At 33.5% G+C, this 13,249-nt stretch overlaps 1 protein-coding gene and 1 long non-coding RNA gene across 2 annotated transcripts; one reads left to right on the top strand and one right to left on the bottom strand.

Moving 5' to 3' along the window:
- Positions 1–1,621: 1,621 nt before the first annotated feature.
- On the top strand, positions 1,622–8,223 carry LOC107707806 (uncharacterized). The gene is made up of 3 exons (XR_001636300.1): positions 1,622–1,853; positions 7,036–7,119; positions 8,148–8,223. It is a non-coding gene; the product is annotated as an uncharacterized LOC107707806 (long non-coding RNA).
- On the bottom strand, positions 4,416–10,235 carry LOC107707805 (thioredoxin-related transmembrane protein 1-like). Its single transcript, XM_016511898.1, has 8 exons — positions 10,056–10,235; positions 9,488–9,596; positions 8,443–8,495; positions 8,168–8,296; positions 8,001–8,046; positions 7,033–7,134; positions 6,526–6,589; positions 4,416–5,028 (listed from the first exon to the last, which is right to left on the bottom strand). Exons 1-8 carry the CDS (start codon positions 10,229–10,231, stop codon positions 4,790–4,792), a joined length of 918 nt encoding a protein of 305 aa, XP_016367384.1. The 5' UTR covers positions 10,232–10,235; the 3' UTR covers positions 4,416–4,789.
- Between the last annotated feature and the right edge of the window lie 3,014 nt (positions 10,236–13,249).

Consider the following 13,249-nt stretch of genomic DNA (forward strand, 5'->3'; position numbering starts at 1 on the left):
GTACACATGCATGCATGCATACATACACACACACACATATATATATATACTGTATATATATATATATATATTTATAATTATTATTATTATTATCATCACTTATATTATTTTATATATATACATTTTATTGTATTCATTTATTTAGTTCTATTAATTTAAATAATTGAACATAATTTTTTTCGTTTTTAGTCGTTTTTAAATTTTTTGCTTAATTGTCATCAAATAATGTAATAAAATGTCTTGAAGGTCCTAAATAATGAAACTTAATTTTTAAAGTTTTTTAATACTTTTTTTTTGGTGTAATTGTCATCAGATAATATAACTGTGTCTTGAAGGTCCGAAATTAGGCTTCATTCAGTTGACAAAATCTAATTTCTTGGAGTGGAATATGTTGAAGACATACTTCTGACAGGTTTCGTGAGATTCTCGCTTCTGTGAGTGTAAACCATGGCAGTATTTTCTCCTCCAGCACAAACTTCAGTGTGTGTAGGATGTTGAGATGCGCGTCTCCTCTCAGCCTCCTCTGCAGCTTTACGTAACAGCTTTGCAGTGCTTCACAACAGCTGCTCACACACCTCGACTTCACGTCACACCACACAGACCAGAACATCAGTTAACAAACTATCAAATGCTCATTCCTTCAAAACCTTTATTAAAATTACTATTGTCCCAGTTAACCAATTCCTATGAAAACCAAGTCATGAAGACACAACTGAAATGGCTCTCATATTCCAGCTCTGCTAATTCTGGATGTTCATCAACCAACTTCATGTTTTGCATTTAAACACTGTTGAAGGAGGAACAGGTTTGATGTTGTTTTGCTTTTGTTTGTTTTTTTCTTCTTCCACTCTTACAACATACATTTAAAATACAATGTTGGTCGTACATCTTATATTTGTATTTGTCTATAAAAACCTCATTTGAATCAAGCATTTAAGCAGATATAAAGGTTTTTGAGATCAAGTGAAATCAATTCAGCCAAACTGTTGGACAATGTTTGCTAGTTTCAGGTCTCTTCGAGCAAGCCATGGCAATTATTTTTACATAATTAAAAAAAAAAAAAATTATTACACAATAATATTTAATGTCTATTCATTCATTCACTTACACAGAATAAGTGTAATAATTTGTGGTGTTATTTAGTATCATTGAGATATTATTATAGTTTTTAATAATATTTTGAATTTTTCACATTAATTTTAAAGTTTTAGTAATTTTATTGTTTTTGTCATTTTTATTAGCTTTTTTAGATGTCTATATAGTTTGAATTATATATCTATCTATCTATATATATATATATATATATATATATACTGTATATATATAGTTGTTGTTTTAGTTCACCAAGTTAAACTAAATAAAATGAAAAAGTACTAACAATTACTAAAAATTACTAACAAATAAGTTTAATAATACTTTTTTAAATATTTTATTTTATTTCAAGTAACAGATTTTTTTATGGTTGTAATTTTAGTTTTAACTAGCTTATAGATTGAGTTTATTTGTTTGGAGTTCATGCATGAAGGATCCTGCAACATTGCACATATTGGATGTTTCCATTATCTGATGCTTATTTCAGGTCTCGGATTTTCTAATAATCCTGATGAGTTGAATCAGGTGTGTTTGATTAGGGAGACGTGGCCACTGTGCATGCTGGGCGCTTCAGGACCAGGCTTGAGAAAAACTACACAACACTAACTGCATATCAGCCCTAGTTTCTGCAGTTAATTCAGTTTCAAAAAAGACTTGAATGTTTACGCTATCTGTTTGCATTCAGCTCAGTGGCTCAGTTGGACACATGTGAGATGAAATTTGCCACATTTCTGAAGGTGACCATCCTGACCATCTAACATGTAAGTCCATTTGAGTTTTTTAAAGAACACCGCAACAAAACAACAAAAAAAAGGAAAATGATTAGAAAATAATTAAAATTATTTATCACTTGAAAAAATAATGTTTAATTATTCAAAATACATGGCTACTTGTGAATACTAGTCCAAGTAAATGATTCTTGGCAGCTGAATCATGAATGGTGTACTTATGTTATTTAATAATAGAGACTAACTGACCCATGCTAACCAGTCAAACCCTGACCTCTTTTTACAGATGTTCTATGTAAACAGTTGTGTTACTTGTGTCCTTTAAACATTATATATAGTGATGCTTTTGAAATGTATTTTATCCCAGTGCTGTTTCCATTTTGAGGCAAAACACTACAGGTGAATAGGATAATCAAAAAAAAAAATCAACTAGTAGATATCACCATACTTCCCCAGTTGATTGATTACATTAAGAATCTATTGCAAACTTTGTATTACAAGTTCTGTGAAATATTATGTTTAAATATTCACTAATTTGCATTTTCCAGAACATAAATATGAATATTGGATTAAGCCAGGTTCAAAATGATTTCATTTTGTTGACATATTAGAGTTAACGGTTTTTACAGAAGGCATTTTGGATTTTTTTTTCTATCACTCCATAAATCACAAAATACTGTCAACAGCCAGAAAAAAATACATTTTCACTGTTTTTGGGAATAAAATTCAGGCGAATGATATATGAACAAACCCTTCAGTAAAAACCTTTAGAATATATATAGGAATAAAACTGTAAGTTTTGGTGTGTGTAAGTGCTGCTGAAGTAGAGAAAAAAACTCTACAATAATAGAATTAGGCAAATGCTATATGAACAAGCCCTTCTATAAAAACTGTAAGAATACATATAGGAGTAAAACTATAAGTTTTGGTGTAAGTGCTGCTGAAGTGGATAGAAAAAAAAAACTCATTTTGAGAAAACAGCTCTTTAAAAATTGTTTTATAATTAAAGATGCAGATAGATAAAGTGTTATAAAATGAACACTTAGAAGTGTATTTTGGATTTCTTTCCACTTGTCTGAAACGACACGTTATGAAAAGCCAAACAGCCCAAAATCTCAAAACTGACCAGTGCATAAAAAAATATTTTTGCCTGTAGTAATGTTCTTTTTGAACCAAAATCATCTTTAAAGCTGACATGACAAACTAAAATCCAAAATGCTTCGTATCAAGTCAAACCGTTTAATGAACACACAAACCCAGCAGTTATGAACAGCTTACACGATATTAACAATATAACAATCTCTCACACAATACAATGACAATAAATTGACAATAGATGTTCAGCATATGATAAGGGACACAGAAACGTTGAACAGATGTGCTGGTGTCCTTCTGTGCTGGTTACAGCTTACAAAAATTACCAACGTTTATTTGCTACGCAGATTTAAACAGTCTGTCCAGAGTATAAAAAAGAAAGGCAATTGACCGTCGAGCCGCCAGTCAAAGACTGCACCGATTTTAATACCAAAGACATTGTCAAAGTTTTATTGTGCAAATTATGAATTCAATTTGCAATTACAGGGAATACATTACAAATCTACACTGTACAAAACAACATCTTCATATCATTGAGAAATACTTATCCTGAGACCTGGTACACAAAGCATCTGTCTGATAACATGCCGTGTTTATGGAACTATGATTATGGACATTTTGTGCTATTCAACACTATATGCATCATGTGTGGATGAATGCTGCAGTGCAAAAAATACTCTTCATATTGACCATACTTTAAGAACATTCCCTTCTGAAAACGGTCAGGATTGAGTGTGAAACATGAACAAATGAGGAAGCGTTTATCATTACAGCAAATTACAGCAAATTAAGGAATTGTGGTAAAACAACAGTGTAATGCACGAATCTCATTAAGAACATGGCTTTTATATTTCACCAAAATAAAAATAATCATAAGGTTTGATAGGTTTGCATTGCGACATTTTCATGACAATTAAGCACATTTCTCCCAAATTCTCATTATTGTAACGCATCATGACTTTTTTCTGAGTACTGTTATTTTCATTACTCTAACAGAATATGTTTGTACTGCATTACAGTATAAAACAGGATACTGCAGCAAAGCTATAGACAAAGTCAAAAAGAAAAATTAATTACACAATTTATTTTTAAAAATTATTAAAATCAACAAATACTAACATGATACATGCATACTTTAATATTTAAATTCATTAATTACACCTCTGTGTAGAGTTTGGAATAATTAGGATTTAAATACTTTTGAAAGATGTCTCTTCTGCTCACCAAGGCAGCATTTATTTGATTAAAGATACAGTAAAAGCAGTAACATTATGAAAAATTATTACAATTTGAAATAGCTGTTTTCTATATGAGTATCTGTTAAAATCTAATTTATTCCTGTGATGCAAAGCTGAATTTTCAGCATCATTACTCCGGTCTTCAGTGTCACATGATCCTTTATTACAATGATTTCTGAAGGATCATGTGACACTGTATGTGCTTAATCAAAATGTAAAAAAAAATATCAGCAACTATTAATTATTCATTAACGGGCTGCATTTTTCTCTTTTGTATTTTGAGGTGAAATATGAGCCTTTTTTTAGATTTTCATCCTAATACATTGTAAACATGTAGTTTTTGTAACTTCAGCATTACAATGACTATTTATGCACATTCATATTTTTGGCATTTATAGAAAATATAAAACTGTCAATGTTTGGCATCTTTCAGCAATCAGTTTAAGCAACTACTCTTAAAAACTAAACTGAATTAAACCGCAGCGAGAAGCAGGTAAAATGCACTGAAAGCACAAACCACGTTCTGCATGTATGATGCAGAAATCAGCAGATAGCTGGCGTTGCTTTGCATATCTTGCAGATATGGCAGTTTCCTCTTGATTTTGGTGGCAACTGCAGTGACGTTATGCAGTGGCATTATGTTCCCTCAGTAGTGTTCCGCTCCTGCGGTTTGCGTTTCCTCACTGAACTCTCTGCTGCCCCCTCTGACGGAGGCTGATCGCTGCCAGCGTCTCCATCGCTCATCGCTCCTTCCTCTTCGGTCGAATCGTCACCAGACACTCGCTCGCTCTCATTGTCCAGGTCAGATGCGCGCTTCTCCTCCATCAGGATGTCCTCCACCTCTTCCTCTGAGACTTCCTCTTTCACTATCACAACTGTACAGACACAACGATTGAAATGATTCATTATATTAGGGAAGATTCAATAACACCTCGAGTTTATTAAGTAAAGTTGACCAGGGCAGAGTTATTAAACTACTAGAGTAAACCGTTATTGAAAAAATAACTGAAACTTTTTTTTTTCTTTTTTTTATTAAACTTATTTCAGCTAGTTGCCAATGAAACGCTTCTCATTTTCATTTAATTAACTCGAGTAAACCGTTATTGAAAAAATAACAAACTTTTTTTTAAATTTTTTTTATTAAACTTATTTCAGCTAGTTGCCAATGAAACGCTTCTCATTTTCATTTAATTAACTTTAATGTACTAAAATAGCTACAATTAAAACTGAAATAAAAATTTATAAAAACTATGTAGACATAAGAATGGAAAATATAACATTAAAACTAATTCAAACTATTAATACTATTATTATAGTATCTCAATTATGCGAAAATAACACTGAAACTGGACATTAAATATTCACAATATATTTGGAATGATTTCACTTGCGTTTTAAAATATAAGCAACAATATTTCAATTAATTTATGTGAATCAGTTCCCATTTAAAGTGTTAGTTTAAGTGAATCGATTCAAAACTCTGATTCAGTACTGGTTTGTGTAACCAATCTGTGTGTTTTTTTTTTTATAATAAAAACAATGTGTTTGACTGATGTATCTGTGAAAAATTATTTTCTAACTTAATATTTTTGTCTTGTTTTCCAGTACAAATATCTAAACATTCTTAAATCAAGATGCATTAACTTGAGAATCAAAATGACCAAGACGTGTTTTTTGAAAAAATGTATCAAAATTAAGTGAGTTTTTGCCTAAAACATGAAAAAATATTTGTCAATGGGGTCTGAAAAAAAAACTTGTTTTCCCTTTCAATTAAGTTTATTTTTCTTACCCCATAGACAGATATTTTGTTCCTGTTTTAAACTTAAACTCATTACATTGATACATTTTTCAGAAAACAAGACTTCATATCTTGTCATTTTACCTCTTATATAAAAATCAAGATACTTTTAGTTATTTATCCTGAAAATCAGTGTACTATATAATATTAACAAGTAGTAACACTTTACAATTAGATTCCATTTGTTAACATTAGTTAACACGAACTAACAATGAAAAATATTTCTAAAGTATTTATTAAACTTAGTTCATGTTAATTGCAACATTTATACTTTATTAAAATCAAAAGTTAACATTATTTAATGGATCTGAGCTGACATGAACTAACAATGAACAGTTGTATTTTTATTAACTAAAGTTAACAAAGATTAATAAATACAAAAGTATCGCTCACTGTTAATGTCAATAAATACACTAATGGGAACTTATTGTAAAGTCATACCAAAAACAGTGTGCGATATGCAATAATAAACATTTCAAACAGCATTATGCTACAATGTGATATTAGAAACTATAATTAAACAACGTAAACACATAATTGGTGCAGAGGAAATAATAAGTGTTTCTAATCTCACCTGTTTTGTTTTCTCTGTGCTTTGGTCTGGACGGCCAAATGCAGTCAGCGATCAAAACCAGCATCTAATAGAGATATATTTACCATTAGACTGAACCCAGCAGCTGAAGTTCACTTTTGAACATTTGATCCACTACATGCGAGAACCACCCACTGTATCCTCAAAAGAGCCGCAGAATCGAGCAGTGTTACACAACTCACCGTTGTATAATGTAGGAACTTCTTTTTCAACATTTATTATATAATTCCTTCTGGTGCAAGTCATCATGTATCTGTACGGTATGTGCGATCTGCTTCATAGAGCTCTCGCATCAGATGAAGTCAAGTGCACTTTGTTGGTTCCCTTTGGTAAATGGTCTTTTTAGATTTGAAGCAACGATGCTCCGTCCGCAGGAATATTTATGCATGAGGTACTTTCATGCAAAGAGTAAAGCATTTCACTTTAGGCTTGAAGCATGAATAATACATTAACCCATCTAAACTGTGAAAATGATGTTTTTAAACTCACCAGGCCGAGCATCAGTCCCATAAAGAGCGTAATGATGGCAAAAATCACATAAGAGCCCCAAGAAGGAATACCGAGAGTATTCATCAGGTACGTGTGGATTTGCTGTGTTAAATGGACAAAATAGAGATATATTTAATACAAATGACAAGATCAAATTCAGACTTGAAAGGTTTCTTCATAAAATAAAACTCCATTTGGTGAACGAATGCACAAAATGACCCAAAAGGACGTAAGAGTATCAGTAAGACTTTACATTAGAAAATAGAAGATTAATAAATGCTTTTGAAGTATTTTTCATTGTTGGTTCATGTCAACTAGCTAATGTTAACAAATAGAACGTAATTATAAAGTGTTACCAAATTGCTCCATGACTCAAGTGTATAGCTTTAGACTTTAAGGAATTAAGGAATAGTTCACCCAAAAATTTAAATTTGCTGAAAATGCACCCACCCTCAGGTCATCCAAGATGTAGATGAGTTTGTTTCTTCATCAGATTTGGAGAAATGTAGCATTGCATTACTTGCTCTGCAGTGAATGGGTGCCGCCAGAATGAGAGACCAAACAGCTGATAAAAACATCACAATAATCCACAGCACCTGTGCAGATTTCTCTCCTGATTCAGACCAGACCACTTTTTTTCACTGGATTATGGACTCGTATTTTAGCAATGGTTTGAAGTTAAAAAGGTCTTAATAATGGATTTGTTTCAGCCTTTGTCTTCTCAAGACATTAACTGATGGACTGGAGTGGTGTGGATTACTTGTGGATTATTGTGATGTTTTTATCAGCTGTTTGGACTCTCATTCTGACGGCACCCATTCACTGCAGATGATCCATTGGTGAGCAAGTGATGCATAGCTACATTTCTCCAACTCTCCAAAATGTAAATTTTTTTGGGTCAACTATACCATTTTCTTTTCTTTTTTTTAAAGACAATACTACAGAACAAATTGCTAAATATTTCTTACTCTGATCCACACGGAGAGACGAAAGAGATAGGCCATTCCTGACATTCTGTAAAAGAATGGTTTTAAGCAAGGAGTTATATATCAAATGTATTCAATTCGAACAACTAATTTTATGTGAGGCAAACACATCAGCACTTTTTTTTCCAGACAGAAAAGGTTGTATTTACAGAAGAGAGGATGGCGACTTCCATCCTGGCACCGGCTCAACCATCGCCCACTTTTTCTGCACAACATACGCCTGGATATCCTCAATAGTCCGTGATGAAACGTATTTGCGGAAATTGCCATCTTTAGCGCTGTGGATGAGATGGCTTTTTTCAGTATTATACTTTAAATATATGGCATTTTTAATAAAAAAAAAATGGAACCTAAAATAAAATTTTGAAAGCCAGTTTTGTCATAACACCTTAGGGAATATAAATTCAGCCATCTGAGGACTTACTGAAATATAGTCGGCAGTGTCGTAACCAGAAACCTCCCACTCAGACCTGCAGAACAAAAGAACAGAGGACGGATATATTGATGCAGAAATGCAGATAGAAGAGCGAGCACATCCTATACCGGCCAAAAAAATCCTTTCGGCATGGGAAGGCGGTGAATGGTCTATAGCAGCGCTGTAATAAGAGTAAAGCATGACGGCTTTCTGACAGTAACAGGCGTTTTCTCGCCGCCAGCTGAGACTTCCACAGAAACGTACGGGAGAGACGCCATTCAAGCCCCGCTGCAGGTGGAAGCACAAAACAACAGACTCCATTCACACCTGCATCATTAGCCGCTTAAATGCAATCTTTGCTTGCATTTGAAATGCAATTAGTGTTCAAAGAGAATCGTCTAAACGGCTCTGGATATAATGGTATTAATAATAAAGGCTTTCATCTGCTTGTGATGTCACTCAGTGATGGCACACATCAAATATAGCTGATAATAACTGCAGGAGGAATTCAAATTAGTCATCTGTTAAAAGCACAACTCAAGTTTGGCTGCTTTAAAGTCCCACTGTAGTTCATTTGAGCCACGTGACTAAACTTAAAGGGACAGTGTGAGCAAACAATCCAGCAGTGTTCAATGTAAATGCCAGACGCACTGCTGTTGATCAGACCGGACGCAAATAAGGCCTTCACATTGATGATAGTATCATACGCATATAATTCTTTTCAACGGCTCTGAATGTGGCTCAACCTGTTTTATAATATCTTCAGACTTGCAACTGTTGCATCATGTCAAGATGTTTTTGCACTGACATCAGACTAATTGTAACCAAGTTCCAAAAAAAATAAAAATACACATACATTTTATATATATATATATATATATATATATATATACACACACATACACATACATGCATACATACAGGAAATACAATAAGTAATTGTAGTATTAGTAGTAATAATAACAATACATTTTAGTAATACAATTTTTGTATTATATTTTAATTATATTGTATTAATTATGTGTGTGTGTATGTACAGTGGGTACGGAAAGTATTCAGACCCCCTTACATTGCCCACTGATATGCCCAGACTTTCACTTTGTCTTCCAAGATTTTCCCAGTCTGTTTGTAAATGTTGGCAGGCCGGACACCACGGAGCATAACTGATAAAAACACATGAAACAGAGCGATTCATTTACATGCATACATAATATTATTTAATCGCTGCATATCGGATGTAAATGTGGGTGTAACCCTGATGATGTGAACATGTCCACTGTAGGCCACTATTTACACAATAACATCCACAATATTTGTGCATATAGACCTGTATAGCATAGCATGCCGATTTGAAACGATTTGCGTGCATTTATATAAACTATTGCAGCAAAAGAAGAGAGATTTATAATCACTTCCGGTGAGAACTCGGCACACCCGTCGCTGCACAACATGCATTATTGTTATTATTTAGACACACTGTTACAGTATAAATTGTTACACTGTTGCAGCGCACGGCAGATCAAAGCATCCTCGAATCCCAGCGCTATTAATCTGATCATTCACGCCTGAATCCTGCAGCTTATGGATCAGATCAGATCAGATCACACACACACCGTACTCACAATTTGATCATCCACTCGCCGTGCAGGATGAGCGTCCAGTTCGCGTCGGCCACCGTCAGCACATTACTGGCGTCCGTCTGAGCGACTACACGAGCCGCGAGCATCAGGAGCACAGCAGAGATCCAGCAGGACCTTCTGCCATATTTCAGCATGTCAGCGCGTGTCAGTCCCGCCATATTGCTGCTGCTGCAGGAGCACATGATTCAACACAAGCAGGAAATACAGCAGCGGCGGCGCTTAAAGCTGAACTCGACAGATGTGAATAAAGCACCTCTGCAGAAACACACACACACCTGAAATACTGCACACATTATACTGGTACCGTGATCTTTAATATTTTTACAATACATAAAAAGGTAAATGTGTGTATACATATATATATTTGTGTGTATGTGTGTATATATGTGTGTGTGTATGTGTCAAATCAAATCAAATCAAATCTCTTTATTGTCACACATCGTGTACACAAATGTAACGATGGTGAAATTCTTGGGTACAAGACTCTGTTCCATGGCAGTACAAGTACAACAAAAATTAACAGTATACATAAAAATTCTTAATTAAATATAGGTGAATCCTTAAAGCTATAAAAGTTATTTATTCCTCTTTTTTCTTTGTCCTTTGATTAATAGACATCACAGCAGCTGTTTATTAGGTTGCTTTGGCTGTTATTTCTTTAAGAGCTGCCGCTGCTGAACGTGACGTGGATCTGACACGCATCATATTTTCTCACAAATCTTTTTATTTAAGGCAGCTTTAATCGCATTTTTGGTAACTTCATGACTTAAGTGCACACGGCATTGCATGCATGTAGTTTATTTCGCGCTTTGATATGAAAGGATGCAGGCTACAAATGCGCCGGCGCCTTTGTGCGTGCGATTGAAGAGCACGCACTGCCAGCACAGTACCATTTCTGCGCTCGCTTGACTCGCGCCTGGCGCTGGTTCAGCGATTGAATAAATGCACTTCTTGTGAAGAGAAAAAGTGACAGAAGCAGCAGTTGTGGGGGTGGCCAACCCTAGCCCCGCCCCTGCGTTAATTGCGTTAAAGGGGTCATATGATGCTGCTAAAAAGAACATTATTTTGTGATTTCAAAAATATTAAAAATATATTATATATATATTGATATTACATATTACATACAACTGTGTGTGTCTATTTTATATAATATATTGCTGATTATGTGCCTACAGTATTTTCAAAAAAACAATAGTCTCTTGAAGAAACGGTCTATTTCAGGGTTTGTTATCTAATCTGTCCCACACACTATGAATTTAATTGTGGATTTTATGAAGTTACGTTATTTCCCGTATACGTGAGCTCTGTTCAGGAACAGTCTTGCATAACACATCACAGTATAACTCACAAAAACCTGCCTGCTTCATAAATAATAAATAACAAAAATGCTCAAATGAGGTTTTGTCCTAATCAAAGATAATTTGAGTATTTTTGCTGCAGTTCTGTTAAATCACACCAGATCACACTTTGACGCTTATAGATCAATACATAACAGCCAATTTAATCTTCATGTACTTTCAAGCTGACTATAACACAATAATAATAATAATAATAATAATAATAATAGAATTAAAAATTGCTGTTTTTCTTTATAGGTTTCCCAGTAGTGGAACTGAAACAAAACGTGTGAATGTGGCTTATATGAATATAAACATTGATCATATTGTATCTGCCAATATTAGCATATTATATTATAGGCCTAATTATCATCACTGGTCTGAATTAATATTAATGCAGCCTAATTGAAAGATTAATTAATTGAACATAAATTACATTTCATTTTCTAGAAACTAATCAGGCATGCTCTATCGTTTTGCATTAGATAAATAAGCTTATAGATTAGTTTGTAAGAGATGAAAGATGAGCAGTTAATATATGAGACGCATGATTGCATTCAGGGCTGAACTGTATAGGATTTAGATTCCCAGATGTGGGAGAGGAAAAAGAAGACTCCCAAAAGAGGTGCCAGGGCTGTCTTTGTCAGTCAATATTAGTGCATTAGTGTTTTAATTATCACCATCCGCCTGAATTGGTCAATATGGAAGTAGATTATATCAGGGTTTATTTTGTCCAGTTTGTTCAGTGTGCTTCTTTCTGTGCCGGTTACACAGTTTCAGCTTTCCTTCTGTATACTTTAATGTTTTGATGGCTGTTTGTGCATCAAGCATGAATCATATTCTAGATTTGAGCTGTATTATGATCACATTAAAAAATAAATTTATAATGTTGTCAATAACAAATCATTATCTGTTGTTGCTCTAAATTTCATAATGAGAATGATATGGTCAGTGTAATTTAATGAAACAAATACTACCATGATGTATAAATACTTAAATTAAAAGTTAATTAAATGTTTGTTTTTTTTATGTCACAATGCACACACACAAAAAAAAAAACTGAATGCTAATAAATAGGCTTTAAAATAGGGTTGTTTCATTCTTTATATATGCATTCATAAAATGCATATTCTTTTAAATTCCTTCTGCATAATATCATTGTGCATTTAAACTTTCATTTGTAATTTAAGTCACATTTTAGTCACATTACAATAGGTTACTAAAAGAGAAAAGGCGCTTAATTGTCGTGAAAAAATATTTCACAATGCAAAAAATCTTAATGACAATAAAAATATTTTTTTTCTTTGTGTATTTATAAAATATTTATTCTTTTTATTTCTGACTGCAGCATACTGTGTTATTGTGCATTTAAACTTTGATTTATTTGTCATTTGATTGATCTTAATTAGCTTACATTATAATAGGTTACTAAAAGGGAAAAGTGCTTAATTGTTATGAAAAATTTTCACAATGCAAAAAATCTTAATGGTAAAAATATAAATATACTTAAAATAAACGTAAACAATTTTGTACATTTTTTTTAATAGCATTTAATTTCCCACTGCAACATATTTGAGCATTTAAACTTTGATTTATTTGTAAGTATTGTAATAGATGAAATTATGCTGATTTCTATAGCTGGCAAAAATCCCCGCTAGTGTCCTGCCTGCATTCTGTTTGCAGAGGTGTTATGAAATGTTTCATTGTGCCGGTTCCTCCAGCAGGGGAGGGATGCGATGCGCACTAGGAGGCGCTGGATCTCAGTGCGCACATGTGCGGAGGACACACTCTCTCTCTCTCTCTCTCTCTCTCTCTCTCTCTCTCTCTCTCTCTCTCCAT

Source organism: Sinocyclocheilus rhinocerous, unplaced genomic scaffold, assembly GCF_001515625.1.
Source record: "Sinocyclocheilus rhinocerous isolate Xijiao unplaced genomic scaffold, SAMN03320098_v1.1 scaffold805, whole genome shotgun sequence".
Lineage (NCBI taxonomy): Eukaryota > Metazoa > Chordata > Actinopteri > Cypriniformes > Cyprinidae > Sinocyclocheilus > Sinocyclocheilus rhinocerous.

Excerpts from the sequence above, each read along its gene's own strand:
- LOC107707805 (XM_016511898.1), bottom strand. The coding sequence starts at position 10,231 with ATGGCGGGACTGACACGCGCTGACATGCTGAAATATGGCAGAAGGTCC. Across the intron at positions 9,597-10,055 it reads GGCGAGTGGATGATCAAATT|TTATGCTCCGTGGTGTCCGG; the intron begins GTGAGTACGGTG and ends TGTTTTTATCAG. Across the intron at positions 8,047-8,167 it reads AAGTCGCCATCCTCTCTTCT|AATGTCAGGAATGGCCTATC; the intron begins GTAAATACAACC and ends ATTCTTTTACAG.